Source organism: Primulina huaijiensis, chromosome 17 (genome assembly GCF_012295235.1).
Source record: "Primulina huaijiensis isolate GDHJ02 chromosome 17, ASM1229523v2, whole genome shotgun sequence".
Taxonomy (NCBI): Eukaryota; Viridiplantae; Streptophyta; class Magnoliopsida; order Lamiales; family Gesneriaceae; genus Primulina; species Primulina huaijiensis.
In genome coordinates this window covers 15,743,346-15,764,589 of record NC_133322.1, presented here as the reverse complement: position 1 = coordinate 15,764,589, position 21,244 = coordinate 15,743,346, and the positions used below count along the sequence as shown (strand labels likewise).

At 34.2% G+C, this 21,244-nt stretch overlaps 1 protein-coding gene and 1 pseudogene across 1 annotated transcript; one reads left to right on the top strand and one right to left on the bottom strand.

Moving 5' to 3' along the window:
• Nucleotides 1–838: 838 nt before the first annotated feature.
• Nucleotides 839–1,663, bottom strand: LOC140962643 (uncharacterized). Its single transcript, XM_073421591.1, has one exon. The coding sequence runs from the start codon at nucleotides 1,661–1,663 to the stop codon at nucleotides 839–841; it is 825 nt and encodes a 274-aa protein (XP_073277692.1).
• Nucleotides 1,664–2,423: 760 nt separating this feature from the next.
• LOC140962642 (large ribosomal subunit protein uL4z-like) lies at nucleotides 2,424–4,517 on the top strand (annotated as a pseudogene).
• Nucleotides 4,518–21,244: the final 16,727 nt, after the last annotated feature.

The following is a 21,244-nucleotide window of genomic DNA, read 5'->3' as shown; positions in this document are numbered from 1 at the left end:
GTAAAAAAAATTATTTTAAACCTCTTAATATTGTTTTTTATTTTTTTGTATATAATTACTAAACTATATCTCTTTATATATAAAGTGAATTTTGAAGATTAATCTCCAAGCAACATGCCAAAAAGACTTTCAAATATTTTTTTTCCTTAAAATTCTCACTTGGTTGAAATAAATTACGAAATTTTAAAATGAGCCCACCCGTTGTGGTCAATGTTACCTTAATGGGCCGGGCTCAAGCCTTACCAAGATAATGTCCAATAGCATTCTAGTAATTATGCTGCAGCTTGTGATTTGTATATAAATTATTAGTTGGCATTCACTGTTCTTCCGTATGGAGCCTCTTTCTTCAACCCGGCATGCCATCTCCTACCAAAAGTAAGGAATAAGGACCACCACCCCCTATTCCGGCGTTTGGTCGCTCTTCCTGTCGAAAACCCTAAGCCCATTTCATTTGCATGAAGCCACTGCTTTTCGCGAGGAATTTTATTTTTTTAATTTCGATATAACTTTTTTAGTTTTTGTTTTTGTTTTTGTTTTTTAAGAGGTTATTTTCTTAAAAAAATATTTGATCGAACTTATTTAACCAATATGTCCGCTTTCCCCCACCCCTAAGTCTCCAATGACTGCCGCTGCAGCCCTCCCTCTAGTCACCGTGCAATCTCTAGAGAATGATTTGACTACAGATGGAGGCGCCGCCAACTCCGTTCCACTTCCTGATGTGATGAAGGCATCGATCCATCCTGATTGTAGCTGTAAATACATCAAATCGATGGTGGTGCTCAACTGTGATTGAATCATTATGTTGACAAGAATGGCTTGTACCAGATTTATAATGAACTTACATGTTAACTTCTTTCACATGACTAAGTAGGAGATCAAGTCCTTCTCTCAAACTAAGAAGCAAAGTTTTAGACGTTGAAACATAATCTATTGCACTTAAAATATCTAGAGATTTTTCTTGCAATACTCGACAAAGCAGATTTGTTATCCCCATTATCTTATGCATCAAGTGTAATATGAATATGAAATCAAATGACTTCATCATAATCAACGCACCACTAGCTTCACTCCAAATGGAATTTGAAGCTCCATCATTCACCATATTTTCTAACACGGTAATCACAGAGCTATACATATCAATCATGCTACAAAGTGAGTCGAAATTAGAACTCCAACGAGTCTTTCCTGGTCGTAATAAATTTTCAATTTGATTACATCCTCTACCTGTATCACGTTCACCAGTAGCTACCATATCCGCAACTTCAATTCTTTGAACAGAATGTAACTCACCGTGCCATTTAGGAGATGCATTGATGAGATTACAAATGGAATTCAATTTTAAAAAGAATAACCAAATAGATACCTCTTTTTCAGCAGCTGGAATTAATGCTAGTTGAAGCCGATGAGCAGAACAATGTACATAATATGCACATGAGCAATCTTTCAAGAAAAGAGTCTGCAATCCATTCCAAGAACCGCGCATATTGGTAGCACCATCATATCCATGTCCACGCATGTTGTTGATATGCAAGTCATAACGACCAATTACATCAGATATTTCTTTCTTAAGTGTTGCAGCAATTGTATCTGTCACGTGTACAATGGCAAAGAACCGCTCTCGTAAAAAGCCTTCAGTATCCACAAATCTTAATACAACAGCCATCTGCTTCTTGTTAGGTGCATTTCTCGCTTCATCAACTAAAATGCAGAATTTTGCATCCCAATTTCTTTACGAATCTTGGCTCTCACTTGATTGGAAATGATATTCAAGACATTTTTCTGAATATCTGGTGAATTATACTTTGCAATCTTAGGAGCTTTCTCTAAGACGATGTCCCCAATACTCTTACTCATTTTTCCTATAATATTTATCATCTCGATAAAATTTCCACGATTATTAGAAGATGAAGATTCACCATGCCCTCTAAATGCACATGCTTGCAAAGTGAGCCATCAAATGCTTTCAATAGTTGCTATAAGCTGCAATCTGCTCTTCTGTTTTTCTTCTGAAGATTGTGCATTTATCTCTTTGTCAATATGACTAGGTATATTCATCAAATTATCAAGATATTCCATAGCATTGTTATGTGGTGAAGTATTGCATCCTATATACATAAAAAATGCGCATCTATTGCCATCATTAACTTGCTTCCAATATTTGAATCCATCAATTGAAAATGCAGGATTACGAGGATGCTTATGTTCAAACAAGAAGCACGGAAAACAAAATGCAGCATCTTTCAAAGGAGAGTACTCTAACCAAGTAAAGTTTTTAAACTAGTGACTTTGGAATCATCGATTTTGACTTCCAAATTTGGTCCGTGGATACTCTTTTTTAATTGGTTGATATGACCATATCTTGATATAAGCTCGTCTAATTTCATCCATTTGATTAACATGATATTTTCTTATCGGAGTACGTAATGCCGGGTCAGGTTCAAGAGACCTCACATCAACATCAATTCTAGGAGATTTGTTAAGCTATTGATCACTGGGATTTGAGACATCAATATTGGATGGAGAATGGTCCTGATTTGCCGATGTCTGCTCTTTTTGTTTAAAAAATGAGTCGATGGTTTTCTTTTTCTTCATTTTGAGTTTCTTTTCTCCTTGGTGCCGTCTACATCATAAAATATCACTTTAGTTTAAATTATTATGACTAACTGAATCAAATCAACATTACCAACACTAAATAATTGTTATTTTAATCCAATAAACCTCGAACAATTATAATTATTCCAAAACAATTCCGAAGTTAACATTCGATAATCTTAAGGCATAATACATTTAAATTTAAAATTTTTACAGCCTTATAAGTTCTCATTTACATAATTCTTTATTTTTCGAAAATTCCTACAAAATTCCATAAATTAGCATTTATATTTTCTATAACATCTAAACATCCAAATAATAAATAATCAACACTAAAAATTGACAACCCCCAATATAAAATCTGGAAATTCAAAATAATGCTCAAATAAATTCCAAAAAATTATCAATACCACCAATGGGCTCAAATATAATACTTATAATCAAAAATTTAATATATATCAATTATTGAAATTCAAAAAAACCAAAATACCCAAATTTCGAAACACTAAAATCTGAAATTACCTTTAAAATTCGAAATCTAACTTAGAACAACAAGAACGAGCTGTAGAAAGTCTAACACTAAGATTTTCTCTTGATTTTCGGTGAAAACGATGATCGGTGGGCGACGGCTGATTTCAAGACACAAAGAAACTTCAAAATTTTGGTATTAAAAGAAAACTTATGCCGTGGTCTTTCCGAATCTACAATCGATTTTGAAAACTGGCGAGCGAAGATGAAATTAGGACCATGTCAAGTAATGAAAATGGTGATAGTTTGAAGGAGAAGAATAGAGATGAAGCAGACAAATGAAGGAAAGAAAAAAAATAGATTGGGGCTAATCAACAAAATTTTTAAAATAAAACATACTTATTTTTTTAAAAAAAAATTAGGTGGGGCTGGAGCCCAACCCAGCCCCATATGTAGCTCCGCCCCTGGCTGTGTCTAAACGCGCGGGACACCAGACCTCCGCCGAGTCCTGGGGTACCGGTCGTGCGGTGTCGCGTATTCCTCGTGTCCTTGGCTGTGGTACTCATCGGGCCGGACAAGATGCCTTTGGGAACATGTGCCGTGGGTAAAGGATGTTCGCATCGACTAAGACATACCTCGGGAAATGAATCTTACTCAGAAGAGGCATGCTATAGTTTCGGTGATCGCAGCATCTGCGGTTCCATTTCTTGTGTTGGCTCTTGAACATAGGATTGAGCCTTGAGGAAGTTCCTGAAATGCCTCTCGTTGTGTCTGATACTACGGAAGCTGTTGAGAAAACAAGCCTTGCCCTAAAGGTACTCAAGTAGGAGCATTGCCTGATAATGAGAAGCGACTATCCGGCCAGGAAAAGGGAAGATGCGCAACCGTTGCTACATTTCTCGGAAAGGACCTCTCATCGTGTATGGTTCTGAGGGGGCGAAGCTGATTAAGGCTTTTCGAAACATCACTGGCGTTAAATTGGCCCATGTTACGCGTATTAATCTACCGAAGCTCGCTCTTGGAGGTCATCTTGGAAGGTTTATTATCTGGACTAAATATGCGTTTGAGAAGTTGGACTAGATTTATGGAACTTTTGACAAGCCTTCGGAGAAGAAGAATGGTTACGTGTTGCCGAGGGCCAAGATGGTGAATGTTGATCTGGGAAGAATCATCAATTCTGATGAGGTGAAATCTGTGGTGAAGCCGAGCAAGAAGGATGTCAAGAGGGCTCCACTGAAGAAAAACCCATTAAAGAATTTGAACGTGATGTTGAAGCTCAACCCGTACGCATTGGCTGCCAAAAGGATTGTGCTCTTGGCAGAGAGTAAAGACCAAGCCTGAAAAGCTTGATAAAAAGATGAAGCCGATTGCAATGGTAACCTGTATCTACTTCTATTTGGTTATTGATGATATTGCAGATTGTGATTTCTGTCAAACCGTATCTATTCGGATCTTAGTAAATTTTTGTGGTAAGTCTTGTTGTCTTTACTAAAGAATTTACACGTACTTTATATAAAATTATAATATAAATTAGGTAATTAACCAATACATACATTTGCATACTTCTTAAATTTTATAAATATACAACTGAAGTTATTCGTTCGTTCAGCAACAACTTTTTGCATTGTGATGTTTGTCATGTTGGGACATTGAGTTCTAGCACTCACGACGGAGCGGAAGTTTAAAATTTTTGCATCTCGACATTCAAGACGTTGCTTGGGCGTCGCGTGTTTAACTAACCCTTCATAGGACGTTTAGAATCATACCTTGCGTATAGAACGCTGGGCTCCAAACTATACCGGATTTTAAGCGGATATAGCCTTTCTTGTATATCCCTACAAACGGCTCTTCAAACTTGATCGTCTAATTAAATCCACAATCAGAAGTTGTCCTCCTCACTTGGATTGCACTAGAATTTGCAAGCGATTTGTACGTTGAGAGTATGGTCTCTGAATTTCCAAAATCCGGAGACGGTGCAGCGACGGCGGCACGACGGTGAAGATCAGCTGAGAAAGAGTCACCCAGTTACCGAGTTATCCACAAGCTATCAGAGAACACACAAAAAACTATTATCAGTTACAAGAAGCTGTCGCTTATTAGATTTATTCATAGCTTTCAGGCTATATTTTGATCTTAAGCACAAACATTCATTGTTGTAATATTCAATCTTTTAGAGATCAGTTGTGCTAAAAAATTACATCAGCTGAGTACTGATAAAATTATAGTGATATTAAGAGTTTCAGTTTTGGCCGTGTTAAGTCTCAACTGAAGTGGGTTTGTACAAAGTATTGTACAGATAAAAGCTTTTTATTAAATATCCTATCTTCAAGATAGAAGGGGTGACGTAGGAGCGGTTGAAGTCTCCGGACATCCACAAATCTTGTGTCCTTTATTCTCAGTTTTATTCTATATGTCATTCAGTTTATTTCTGTACTTTCATTAGTTAACTGATTGACTTTGACAACAAGATTATATGTGACATGCATGATTATATGTTAAATAGGATCTTATTGTCATTATGCATAAAACTGTACTTCTAAGAATTAATCGAGTGGCGATCGAGGAACGGAGACCGATGGGTGAAAAATAAAATATTTTTATTAAATAATTGTTTTTAATTATTTAAAATAGGGTTGATGCTTTTTCATATTTTTGAAAAAAAGGGGTTTTGAAGTGATTTTATACGCGGGACGTAAATTTTATCGGTGTTGATTTTTAAACAAAAATACGAATATTTTGGCAACCCGGCTAATAAATTCACAAACTTTATTAAACAAAATTATTTTTAAAATTTAATTAAGCACTAATGAGCCTAATTAACCTTTCTAATGGCGTGCTTTGCGTATTAAACACACGAAAACGAAGAGGCGATGCGAAGAACGGCGACGTACACCTTGGCCGAATTTCCCTTGGACTTACAAAGCTTTTCCCTTGAATTTTCTCTTGTGTGTGTCGTATGTTTGAGTGCAAGGGAGAGTTTTGATTTGTGTAAACGAGGTGGGAGTGTGATATTGTGGGTTATGGGGTAGGATTTTTGGTTTTAAATAGTTAATTAAAACACTAACTACTAACTTAGGCCCATTAACAAGTTAATTAGGCCCATTAAACCCATTAGTGTTTAATTAAAATATTAAAAATTATTTTGTTTAAATAAGTTTGTGAATTTATTAGTCGGGTTGCCAAAACGTTTGTATTTTTGTTGAAAAACCAACACCGATAAAATTTACGTCCAGGCGTATAAACTCACCTCAAAACCCCATATTTTCAAAAATAAGAAAAAGCATCACCCTTAATTTAAATAATTAAAAAAATTATTTAATAAAAATTTTCTATTTTTCAGCCCTAGGTCCCCATTCCTCGATTGCAACTCGAATAATCTATAAAAATACATTTTAATGCAACCATGTAGAAAAATATATTTTATACATGTCAAAATGCACAACATAATTAATTTATGCAGATAAAACATTTAATTAAAAGACAAAGGAATTTAATAACTCGAGCATGTGGTTCGCGTGGACTTTTAAATTTTCGGGGCGTTACAGATGGTATCAATGTATGTGGACTGGGTGAGACGAAGCAATCTTCATGATCTATCTCTATAAATCTGTATTCCTAATAAAAAAATATGCTTCACCCAAGTTCTGCATCGAGCACTTACTTGTTAACCATATTTTAGTTGATTGCAACATCCCTACATCATTTTCAATGAGTAGAATGTCATAAATATTAAGTACCAGGAATGTCACAGCACTCCCACTAACCTTCTTATACACACAGGGTTCCTCAGGATTCTTAGTAAAACCAAACTCTTTGATTGTACCATCGAATATGAGGTTCTAACTCCTAGATTCCTGCTTTAGACCATAAATATATCTCTGAAGTTTGCATTTTGCATACCATATGCTCACTTCTGATATATGTAAACCATTCAGGTTGAGACATATAAATCTCTTCCTTAATATCCTCATTAAGAAATGTTGTCTTTACATCCATCTGTCATATCTCATAGTCATACCATGCAGCTATGGCTAGCAATATCTTTATAGACTTGAACATTGCAACTGGAGAAAAGGTTTCCTCATAGTCAACTCCTTATCTCTGAGTATAGCTTTTTGCTACCAATCGCGCCCTGAAGGTCAATACCTTCCCATCTGTCCCAAGCTTCCTCTTGTAAATCCATTTACATCCTATGGGAACAGTTTCCTCAGGTGGATCCACAAGATTCCACAATTGGTTCGAATGCATGAAATTCATCTCAGATTCCAAAGCTTCAAGCCACTTTGTTGAATCCGCATCAGATAACGCTTCCTTGAAGGTCATTGGATCACATCCATGGTTAGGTTTATCATGGCCCTCTTCAAGAAGCAAACCATACCTCATAGGTAGTCTCGAGACTCTCTTGGATCTTCTAGGAGCTTGTATCTCTTTTATTAGCTCTTCGGGTGTGGGTTCTACAATCGTGAGTGTCTCTCGAACCTCTTCGAGTTCTATCATCTCTCTTTTTCTATCCAATAGAAATTCATTTTCCAAAAAAGTTGCATTCTTAGAAACAAACACATTTGTTTCTTCGGGTTGATATAAATAATATCCAACTGAATTCCTTGGATATCTCATAAAGTAACATAAAATGGATCGACTATCCAATTTATCTCCTACTACCTGCTTCACATAAGCAGGGCATCCCCATATTCTAAGATAAGAATATTTGGGAGGCTTACCCATCCATATCTCATACGGTGTCTTATCAACTGCTTTTGAATGGATATTGTTCAATAACAGTGCCGCTGTCTCAAGCGCATATCCTCAAAAGGATGGCGACAATTCCGTGAACCCCATTATAGACCGAACCATGTCTATCGATGTCCGGTTACGACGCTCTGAAACACCATTCAACTGCGGTGTAGCAGGCGGAGTCCACAGCGAGAGAATCTCATTCTTCCTAAGATATTCTTGGAACTCGGCACTCAAGTACTTACTACCTCGATCCGATCGAAGTTACTTGATGCTTCGTCCTAACTGTTTCTCTACTTCATTTATGAATTCTTTGAATCTTTCAAAGGCTTCAGATTTGTATTTCATCATATACACATACCCATACCTCAAAAAATCATCGGTAAAGGTGATGAAGTAAGCATGTCCATGCTTAGTGGTGATGCTAAGTGGACCACACATATCGGTATGGATAAAATCAAATAATCCTTCGGCTCGTTCCACGTGGCCCTTAAAGGGAATTTTGTTCATCTTTCGTTTTAGACAGGATTCACAAGTTGTGAGAGAATTAATATCAGGCATATCAAACATTGCCTACTCTCACTAGCTTGTTCATTTTTCTTATGGAAATATGTCCTAACCGAGCATGCCATAATTGTGCCGAATTTAGAGTATCATGTTTTTTTCTTGTTTGTTGTTGTTATTGCTTGGACATTGTTTTGTTAAATATCTTTCAACTTTAAGTTATAGAGATTGATTTTAAGTTCACCTGTACCAACCAAACATTCATTCTTTTAAATATTGCAAACACCTTTGTTAAATAAACAAGAATATTCATCTTTATCAAGCATAGATGAAACGTCTATGAATTTAAAATGCTGAATTTTTTTTTTGCTCACATTTTCCAAAATAACATTTACATATTTTGCATGCATGCAACCCTACTGTAAAATATAATGTTCTAAAAATAATCGTAAATATTTGACAATTAAAAATATAGTAGTTTAAAATGGCCAAACTCGTCCAACAAAAAATGCGTAAACATAAACGAGTAAATATCATAGTAATCATCAGCGTATTAAAACCATCGTATAAAAATGTTCATGTCCTCTCTAAACTCATAAAATCATAATGTGCGGAAAAGTGTGGTCCTCAGGTCATGCACGCACATCCAGTCCTGCCTACTCAGAATTCGGCACCTCCCGTCTCCTCAACGACATGCTCACCTGCATCATTCACACCTAATGAGTCTAAAGACTCAACACACCGGAACCGATAATAGCAAATACATATACGTAGCAAGCAACAGTGAAAGGTACTTTAATAAAATACGTTTCATGATCTTAAATGTAAATGTAAACATATCGTAAAAACATGCGTGTCAAAACAGCTCAGCATATCATCATATTCTTAAACTTTAACTTTAATTGAATTCAGTTCATTAGTTGTGACCTTCATATCAACTTTATCGTTTCATCATTATACGATGGATCCATCTACATAAAATTGTGGTATCCGGCGGCTGTCGGACATCAGCGACAGTATTACCCATCCATTGTGCCTAGGCCTCATCATTAACATTTACATATACATCGTTAGTCACAACAGATTCTCATCCTCCAAAACATCATCATTTTCATCACTTATCAAAATCGTGCACATACGTAAATTTTTCTTAAAATCAAGCATGAAACGTATTTTTCATAAATTCATAAAAATCATGGACATGATGCATAAACTTTTAAAAATGTGAAAAATATGTGCTCATGGCGCTGTCAAGACTAAATCTCACCCCGGGTGCAAAATGACCATTTTGCCCCTGCAAACCCAAAACGACCATCTTACCCCTAGACCTCAAAATTTCGACCCGAAACTTACCAAACTCCTTAAAACATCCCAAAACTTATTTAAAAGTATTTCTTAGGTGTAAACTCGAGCCCGTTTCAAAACTTAAATGATTATTTTTATAACTTGGACCGGGGTTCCGGTTTTAATCCGAATCAACCCGAAACTTAACCAAATCTTTCCAAATTTAAACCATGCCTCAACCATACCCTACCAGCCCTTAAATCACCTAGACCAGCCCACTTAAGACCTTCGAACATCACCTGAAATTTACTTGATTTTTCTGCACCAAAGCAAGCCGAACCCTAGTGCACTAAACCCTCGAATTCTCGACCCTAGACCAACCCAACGGGGATCAGACCTGAACCAACTCTTCCTAGCCCACCTCTGGACCCTCCTATACCACACCATGGCCTGGTTCAGCCCTCTTTCACCGAGCCTAACCTCGCAACTTGATAAAACGTGAAAAACATGCACAAATTCTCATAGCTTGAGCGAGTTTACGATAAAAATCATATCTCCCTCGTTTCTTATCAAAAAATTACGAATTTGCTATCGAATCAAAAATAACACAGAGTGATACAAATTATATGTTGAACACATTTCCAGAAAACTGACCTATAAGTCGTATAATTCGAAATAACAGAAGGTGGCGGGTTTTGTGACACAGATATTTCACAGCTGGTGCTGTTTTACGAAAAAAATCATATCTCCCTCGTTTCTTATCAAAAAATTACGAATTTGCTATCGAAACGAAGAAAACACAGAGTGATATAAATAATATGTTGAACACATTTCAAGAAAAGCAACCTATAAGTCGCAGAAATAGAAATAACATAGGGTGATGGGTTTTGTGACACAAAAATTTCACAACTTGTGCGATTTTACGGTAAAAATCATATCTCCCTCGTTTCTTATTAGAAAATTACGAATTTGCTATCAAATCGAAGATAACACAGAGTGATATAAATCGTATGTTGAACACATTTCCAGAAAAGCTACCTATAAGTCGCAAAATTCGAAATAACAGAGGGTGACGGGTTTTGTGACACAGAAATTTCACAGCTTGTGCTGTTTTACGATAAAAATCATATCTCCCTTGTTTCTTAATAAAAAATTACGAATTTGCTATCGAACGAAGATAACACAGAGTTCTGCAAATCATATGAATTTCACAGCTTGTGCGGTTTTACGATAAAAATCATATCTCCCTAGTTTAAAACCGATCGGACCTCACCAAAACATGCCTAACTCGTGACTCCGGCCCCTTGACACCTTAACTCCCAACGTATACAGCCGCTAACACCTTAAACAGGTAGCCTTTTACACAATAAGTCAAGAAAACATGAATTGCATCAAAGTGTAGGTGTATTTCATGTCAAAACTATGCAAAAACAATACCATATAATAGATCAAAAGGTTTCTTATACATAAACATACAAACTAGCATATTATGATGTGAATGATGAGAAAAACGAGATTTTGGGCGAGCCTTTGGGTTTTTACGCTCGAAAACTTGAAGATACTCGCGTAGAACGTGCACCGGAGAATCAGGGAACGAACTTTCTTGAAAACCTAAGGAGAATTTGAGACTTGCTGCTGAAAATTAGAGGAGGCTACTGTAATTCACGTGAAAGAGGTTGCTGGAGGATGAGGTGGGCGGCCAATGATTATAAAATAGGTTTAGGATTTAGTTTAGGTGGTAATTAAGTTACTAATGTGCCTTAAACAAAGATTTAAATGGATTAAAAGGGTTTTGAGCCCATTAGTCATTAAAATAAACCCATCAAGCCCAAAAAAACCCGAAAAATATTTCTTTTAGGTACGTTTTTGAAAATATTGTCCGAGTCCTCAAAAAGTCATCTGAATCGTTAAACATTATGTACATGTTAAAAATATAACCCGGCGATTAAAAATATCCAACCAAGGCCCATTATCAAAAATCATACTTAAAACACCCCATATTAAATAATTAAAATTAATTATTCAATAAATATATTTTTCCGGATTACTCCTGGTCTCCGTTACCCGTTCGAACACGAAATGCAACTTAAAAGCCATTATGCATGAACATTAAATAAATCATGAATTAAAACACAAATTTATGAAATAAACATGCATTTAATGCATTAAAATAATTTAATAAAGTACAAAATAATTTTAATAACTTGCATGCAATTGGTTTAAGTGAACCTTTAAATTTTCGAGATGTTACAATGGAAATGGAAACAATGTTTTTCACCAAATCAAGTACAAACAAAACATCTCTTAAAATTAACTTAAATCATTGTTCAACGATAAGTAAACATCTCCTACGGCTTTGGCAGCAACTCTTTTTCCATTGCGCATCCTCAAGAAGGTCTCACCTTCCCTAAGTTTTCTACTTCTTCCCATCACCTGTAAATCATTATAGCGATGTGAGCCACAGCCGGTATCTAATACCCAAGAAGTAGAGTTAATTGAAATATTTACTTCAATGCAGAACATAACATTTCTAGAACCTTTCTTGGCAAGATATTCTCTGCAGTTACGCCTCCAATGTCCAAGCTTTTTGCAGTGATGATAGACATCAACAGTCTTGTCAGCCTTAACTGGTATGGTTGCCACAGCGGGACTCGGAGTTTGCCTCTTCAAAGCACGTTCTTCTTGGGACGTTGGAAAGAATGCTTCTTTCCCTTCCCATGTGGTCCAATCTTCGTACCAGATGAAGAACCCACATAAAGAACCGACATGTCTTTCTTGATGGTGGACTCAAACGTAACAAGCATATTTACCAACTCCTCAAGGGTCGGCTCTAGCTTGTTCATGTTGAAATTCACAACAAATGGATCAAATGAGCTAGGCAGTGACAAGAGCAACACGTCAGTGGTCAACTCCGATGGCAACACAAGATCCATGCCAATGAGCTTGTCCACAATCCCAATCATCTTTAGGCCACGCTCATGGACCGAAGCCCCCATCTCGCATGAGTAAAGTGATTTGCTCCTTGACGGTCGCATGCTTAAGAGGTCGTGTTTACTCACCAAAGAGCTCTTTGAGATGTATATGAATGTCAGTAGCATTCTTTGCATCCTCAAAACGCCTCTGCAGCTCATCATTCATAGAAGCCTGCATATAACACTTGGCTCGCAAGTCATGGTCACACCAATCATTGTAAGGCTGCAATTCCTCAGGAGTGCAGCTAGTCGGAGCCTCAACAGGGGGCGACTCAGTGAGTGTATATGCTATCCTTTCCGAATTCAAGATGATTTTTAGGTTTCTTAGCCAATTGAGGTAATTAGGTTCAGTTAAAATATATTTGTTGAGTATAGCAGATAACGAGTTGCGTATCGAAGACATTGTCAAATATGTACTGAAAAAGAACAGATAAATGTTAATGACTATTTTAAAATATTTAGTAAGATATAAAGTATGGACTTTTACTTTATAAATTTTCACTCCCACTGTTTTGAAATTTTTCACTACTCTCTAGTAAAAACGGGAAACTCTTTTCCTCAGTAGGTACGTAAGATCCAATTAGCAAATTATGATCCCAAATAATATCAGCCAATCATAATTCCTAAAAGGTAGTTTCCAATTTTATCTCCATGCAACCCTCTACGTAAACTTTTGTCTCACATTTGAATAGGACCAAATAATATGACGTCGTTCATCTTTACGTGTCAAGCCTTACCCATCGATGTTGAACCTTAATGGACAGTCGTCATGAGTTCCCTCAATAATATGAGCCAAAATCATGAGAGTTCCATGTAGTTCACATAACCATGTCAATGGATGTCATAGATTTCCGGCGTCCAGGGCTCCCCCAATAATATGAGCCGAGCACTGAGCACGGGTAGCGTTCATCATGCATCCATTGTCGATGGAAGATATGGAAATTATAAACGCCTTTATAATTCCTCTTTTCGGGCTTGATATTAATTTTGAATCTTAATCAAAATGAGGGTTATGTAATTTTGAAAAGGTCTCATCATTAATTTTATTTAAAAGATCGTCATGTTTGATCGTATGTTTGCCGGATTCATGCAATTTAATTATTATAATAATAATAATAACGCACATACTCATTATTTATAATATATCATGCATATATTAAAAATAGTAAGCTAACAAGGATGATCAATCGTCCCAATACTAATGGCCCGTGTGAGCCAAGCACGGGCCTAGGTCCAATCCTAGGAAATGCATGGGATGCAAATACATAATTACATAAACTTTCAATATTTAGATGTCTTCGGTCTTCTTAATCATCAAGGCCCACCATATTCCAATCTTGATCTTTCACTATACTAATATTTATAATTAAATATCCATGACAAATAGGGATACATCTCATGTGGTAGGAACGGGCTATAAATCAAACTCACTTATAAATTAATAATTATTACGACAATTCAACATAAAATATTCTAGCATACACCTAGCAAATTGAGCTTGATCTTTTGATCATCCTTCATGCATAATATCACACATCATATGCCATCAATTAATTATCACAATAATCAATTGATCCAATATTATATATCTTGATCCAATCACTAACCGCTATGATTATAAATTAAATCAACAAAGTAAACAAACTCTTTTTTCTACTTTCTAATTAATTTATTTATAACCTAATTTCTTGTAAATCACAATTTATTAAAAATAATTAAAGTTTAATTTCAATTATTTATTTTATGAGAAAATATACACATTTTGTAGATTTAAACTTAAGGGCCCCAATAAACATTTTTCACAAAAAATTTTTTGGTCCATTTAAATTTCACAAAATAACAACCATCATAATGGTTCAAAAAACTTAGGGCTCATGATACTTTGATATCTCAAAACACTTTTCGAAACCCTAGCCATCATCGTCGTTGCCGGAGCTCCGTCGCCAGATTCCGACCAACACAATTTTTTTTTATATATTAAAAATGTTGGAGCGTTTCGGGCAGCCCCTCGGGCAGATAGGGCTACCCGAAATGGGCAGCAACCATGTGCCGAACAGCGCCCCCCCCCCCAACCTGGCCCTCGATTCGTTGTGTCGATTTCTCATGCGGTTAGAAATAGGTTCTCAATATAATATCATGTTTTTGCTACACAAAAAGTGACCTAAGCTCTGATACCACTTGAAAGGAGATCGGTTACGAGTGCCCCGATGTGCAACGAAAGTTTCAAAAATCATATTTTCAAGTACAAAAATCGAGCACCCCACTAGGTGTGTAGCAAATACAAACACTAAATCATACATAGTGCGTTTAGGGTTTTACATATCAATCACAATGATTGATTATTGGCTCCAACTAAGTTGTAAACAACTTAACTCTTGAAGGTTGACCCAATCTACAAGTTTCCAAGAGCACACCTTACTCAAATGGATTTTTTCCTTCAAATTAAGTCCACCACTAGCTTCAAAGATCCACTCAACACTTGCACCAGAAAAAGTAGAGTATTTTGCTTTGAGAAGTTTATGCTATCATCATCAAAATGAATAAGCAAAATTTTGAAAAAAATGGAGCAAAAATTTCAGCCATCATGCTTGGAGGAGAGAGGGATAGTTTTTCTTGGTGCTTGAAAAGGTTAAAGTGCATGTGAGAGACATGCATTGTTTATTGAAAAAGTTGTCTCTCAACTCTTCACCTATTTATCCATGTACTCATGCATGTGTTAAGGTAAAAAAACATGCACAAGACCCATGGACTAATATTTTAATATCTCAAACACATTTGAGATCAATTAAATCTTACTTGAATTTATTCAATCCCACTAGTTAAATAATTATTTTTATTTTGGCTCTACAAGATACAATGTTATTTAATTAATTCAATACTTGTATTAATTTAATTATTTGGACTCTACTAAGTCCACTAGTGTTTAATTAATTCAACTCTTGAATTAATTTAATTAAATCGATAACAATGTTTATGAAAATCACAATTTCCAAGTATATTATTTATTTGGGCCAACTTTTAATTTAGGAACACTTCCACAAATTTAAAATTACATTCCTCATAAACTTCTATTTTTCTTTGCGCTTATAAACTCCTTTATAAGTCGTTCAACACATTGAACCATTTTTCTTCTCAACGGGATCTAGAAAGATAGCACTTGTGTGACCCTCAATGGTACCCATAATGACTCGTTAAAATTTGCGTACTAGTTAAAAATATGACCTAACGAATAAAAATACCCAACCAAGGTCCATTTTCGAAAATCACCCTTAATTGTGTAATATATTAAATAATTAAAAATAATTATTTAATAAAAACAATTTTCCTAAATAACTCTCATCTCTGTTCCTCGTTCGAGTGCGAAATGCAGCTTAAAACCCTGATGCATGAAACGTTAAATAAACATGCAGTAACCCACATATCATGCAATAAACATGCATTAAATACATCAATATAATTAAACACATAATTTAAATAGTAACCCTAAATTGCATACATTCAGGTTACGTAGTTCGAATTTCTTAGGTTTACTTAATATATGCGTTATCTCGCAGGTATCTTCATCAGATCTCCTCTGAACTTCCATCTTCTTTAAATTTTTTCCATCTTCTTCAAAGAATTTCTAGAGTGATTCAGTCCATAAAAGCTACAAACTCAGTATTGAAAATTTAAAAATAAAAACTAATTGATCTCTCTCAACCACATGTTGCCACTTTCAAAATACATGGTCATGCTCGGAAATCTTTCAAATCAATGATTAGTCCAAGATACAGAGAATTTCATCACATCCAAGATACTTTTTTTTTTACGAATGTTAGCATCATATTTTTCAATATAGAATAAATCTTCCCAAATCCATTTATTTCCATATCTTTCGATACCTAAACTCTACAAAAAAAAAATCGGTCTTAGCGACGGACAATAAAACTGTCGATAAAGTGAGCGTCGCTAATTAATATCTTCAAACAAAATATCTTACAACAGATTTTCAAACAAATATTTTATTCAATTATCTTCATATCTTCAAAATCATAAATTAATATTTGTTAATTTTCTTGACAAAATAATTACAAAAATATGTCAACCAACCGAGTGGGTCTCATGTGAGACCGTCTCACGGATCTTAATCTGTGAGACGGGTCAATCCTACCCATATTCACAATAAAAATTAATACTCTTAGCATAAAAAGTAATACTTTTTCATGGATGACCCAAATAAGAGATCTGTCTCACAAATACGACTCGTGAAACTGTCTCACACAAGTTTTTGCCCAACCAAAATATCATCTAACATAAGTTATTGACGATCTCAATTGCTACATCTAAGTGAGAAATATATTTCTTGTGAAAAACCTTTTGAAATTCTCGGATTACTTAGTACAATTTCTAGGATCCCCAAATTTATCATCGCGACTTTATTATATTCTATGCATGCTAAGAATCCTGGTATTACATCTCTCGTACTTGTCTCGAATCTTGATTCCTATAATCAATACTCGTGCCAAAATTCAAGATATTCTTTTTCATATTGAAATTGTTTTATTTTTATTTTTAATTTTTTTATGAAAATCTAAAACCTACAAAGTTTTATAATTCAGATTTAACCAATCCTTGTGTCTAATAAATGAGTATATCTCTTGTGAGACGGTCTCACGAATCTTTATCTGTGAGACGGGTTAACTTTACTGATATTCACAATAAAAAGTAATACTATTAGCATAAAAAGTAATATTTTTTTATGGATGATCCAAATAAGATATTCGTCTCATAAAATACGACCCGTGAGACAGTCTCACACAAATTTTTGCCCTAATAAATTGGCCGAAAATTTGATATCTTCTCCAGTTTTACCGGGTCTAATTGAATTACTAATTAATACCCAAGGCATTACAATTAAATATTTTTTTATTTTTTATTCATTTATTCTTCTTTACTTATTTATAAAATAGCAATATTGGAAATATCTCGCCTTTTAAATATTTACCAATCTTCATCAAGGGATAATTTTAATAGCACTTATCTTTATTGCTTTAATGATTATTCTTATTTTATTTTATGATATATTTAATATTTTTATTGGCCCAAATTGTTATTTAAAAGAGGAGAGATATTTTAGGAATAAGTTAAACATATATTGGGTATTAAGGACAACATGAGTTATAATTCAAAAGTATAGAGACATTTTTATCACATTGTTAAGGGAAAAAATATAATTAGAAATCCAAATAAACTACAAAGATATTTTAAAATATTATTTAGAAGGATAATACAAATAATACTGTAAAATTTATTATAAAAGTAAAAATATTTAATTATTGCAATTCCAACAAATTTTTTTTGAGTACAAGTATGATATTATTCCAAATTACAAAGATATAATATAACTGTTTATTATATTCTACTTATGGAAATTGAGCGTTGATACGAAACTTGCTTATATCGAGCAAAGAAATTAAAAAAAAAGCTAAATTTTTCTAAATAAATTAAAAAAATTACACGTAATGATACCAAGGGGCATTAGTATATTTCCTTTCAAAAAAAAAGAAAAAAGAAAAAAAGAAAAAGACATTAGTGTTGAAAATATGAAATATTTGTGTTGAAAATGATAATGTTGAATGTTGAAAATTAGGTAAAATTAGGTATTGAATATTGAAATTTGTGTGTGATGATAAATGTAATGATGTAATTTATTTTTGGATTATTTGTAAAGATTTTCTATAAATAGATCTCTCATTTGTGAAGAAAATCACAATTGAGTTGAGAGAAAAATATTATAAAGTGTGTAGTGTGATAATTTTGAGAGTTTGAGATTTTTACTTTTTACCGTAAATTTTTATTTTTTCACAACATGTTATCAGCACGAAGCTCTAAAAGTTCTCCATATTTTTCCACACTCCAAAACAGAAGAAAAAGATAACAAAAGTAATAATATTTATTTTATTGTTCATTTTTTATTGTGTATATATTTAATATATAATATAATGTTATTATAAATAATAAAAATAATTTTTTCAAAAAAACTTGTTATAAATCCTGGGAGGATGTTAAGACGACATCCCACACTCCCGGTAAGGGATACGACAAGTATAAAAGCATATAAGATTTTTAAACAAAATATGACACCTCATTATAATAATGTAATATGATATACATAATTATTTAAGCATGACTAATATTATATACACCATATTATTACCATAAAATTATACAAATACATACATTTATTTTTTTGTACACCAACGGTCATAAACGGTAACAAAACGGCTAGTTTTTTCCCTATAAATATGATCTCACAAACACATTTAATCACTCCAACTTTCTCTTCTTCTCTAAAAATTATTCTTTATCAAATTTTCGAAAAAAAAGATGACTTTCTCAAGGTTATTTTTAATTATTTTGGTTATCATACTCACGAGTCTTGTATTTATCGGAGTATATCCTCCTCGCGTGTTTTCTTTATTTTTACGAATGCTTGTACTTGTTGTTTATCAATTACTTTATATTGTAATATTCATTAACTAATAAAATGCATCGTAATATTTTTTATTACCACCATGTATAACTTGGCAAAGCTCGAATTCATTGCTCTTGATATTACGGGGAAAAATTATATGCCATGGATTCTCGATGTAAAAATGCATCTTGAGTCATTAGGTTTAAGAAAATGGCATATGCACATCACAAGAAAAGACAAGAGTCATGATATTTTTGCGTCGACATCTCGACGAGGGATTAAAATGTGAATATCTGATTGAAAAAGATCACATGGCTTTGTGGAAGGGATTAAAAGAAAGATTCGAACATATAAGGGAAGTTATACTTCCGACCGCCCGGGATGAATGGAATACGTTGAGATTCCAAAATTTTAAGAAAGTCAGTGGTTACAACTCGGCGATGTATCGAATAATCTCGCAACTGCAATTTTGTGGGCACGAGATTACTGAATTGGAAATGCTTGAAAAAACATTTTCCATTTTTCACGCATCGAATATAACTCTACAACAACAATATAGAGTGCGTGGATTTTCGAGATACTCTGAACTAATCGCCTGTCTCCTTGTGGCGGAAAAGAATAATGAGATTTTAATGAGAAATCATCAGGCACGACCCACTGGTTCAACGGCATTTCCTGAAGTAAATGTCGTAAGCAAAAATGAATTTAAACCTGGAAACCAAAATCAAAGTTATAGACAAGATTTTGGTCGAGGACAAAATCGAGGTCGTGGACGTGGAAGTAGTCGTGGTCGTGGACGCGGCTTTGGTTTCGAAAATAATGGAGATAGTTACTCATATAACTCATCTCAAAAGAGCGTCCCAAACCATCCACTGAAAAGGCATCATGAGAATATGAGTGTTAATAAAAATCACTCAAAAAGATTTGAAAGTTCTTGTTTCAGATGTGGTACTCCAGGATATTGGTCCCGTGTTTGTCGAGCCCTTGAGCATCTTTGTAAACTTTATAAAGAATCAATAAAAGAGAAAGAAAAGGAGACCAATTTTACTGAACACAGTGAACCTTTGAGTGGTTCAACTCATTTTGATGCTGGAGATTTTCTGATTGATTTCTCGGACAATGATCAATTTGCTGGTGGAATAGATATGTAAAATATTTTATTTTTTCATGTACTCATATGATAATGTTTTATCATTTGCTATATTTTTACATATGTATTGTATTTTATTTTATTTTTATAAAAATATTGTTAGTAATTTTATTTCATTGCATATTTTTTTTTGAAGTTCAAATATGGAAAATCTTATGAACAAAGCTGAATNATATATATTCCCATGGGTATGATACTCAAACAATGAATGAAGGGAATGAGAAATATATGTGTCTTACCACATATAAATCAGGAAAGAAATATGTAATAGAAAAACTACCAATGCTCCCTACTGGATTGCATTATACACATATAAGTCCCATTGAATCAAACATGGTAGTTGATAATTCTTCAATATTAACCAATTGGCATTATCGATTAGGACATCCTGGTTCAACAATGATGCGAAGAATTATAGAAAATACACATGGTCATCCGCTGAAAGACCAGAAGATCTTTCAGAATAATAAGTTTCAATGTAAAGCATGTTCTCTTGGAAAACTTATTATAAGACCATCACCAGCCAAAATCTAAACTGAATCACCAATGTTTCTTGAACGTATTCAGATACTTTATGGTATTGATTGATGTCTCCAGCAGATGGTCATATGTATGTTTATTGTCAACTCGAAATGTTGCATTTACAAGATTACTTGCTTAAATAATAAAATTGAGGAATCAATTTCTCGATTATACAATCAAGAAAATTACACTTGATGATGCTGGTGAATTTACTTCCCAGACTTTCAATAATTATTGTATGTCTATGGGAATCATTGTTGAGCATCCTGGTTCTCATGTACATACACAGAATGGATTGGCTGAATCATTGACTAAATGTCTTCAAATGATTGCAAGACCAATGATTATGAAAACAAAGCTCCATATTTCTATATGGGGACATGCAATTTTACATGCTGCTGCATTAATTCGCATCAAACCAAGTGCATATCATAAATACTCCCCATTACAGCTTGTATTTGGTAAAGAACCAGACATTTCTCATATGAGAATTTTTGGATGTATGGTATATGTGCCTATTGCACCACCGCAACGAAAGAAAATGGGATCTCAAAGAAAGATTGG

Bases quoted from the DNA above. Each gene is read 5' to 3' on its own strand.
- LOC140962643 (XM_073421591.1), bottom strand. From the start codon at position 1,663: ATGGCTGTTGTATTAAGATTTGTGGATACTGAAGGCTTTTTACGAGAG.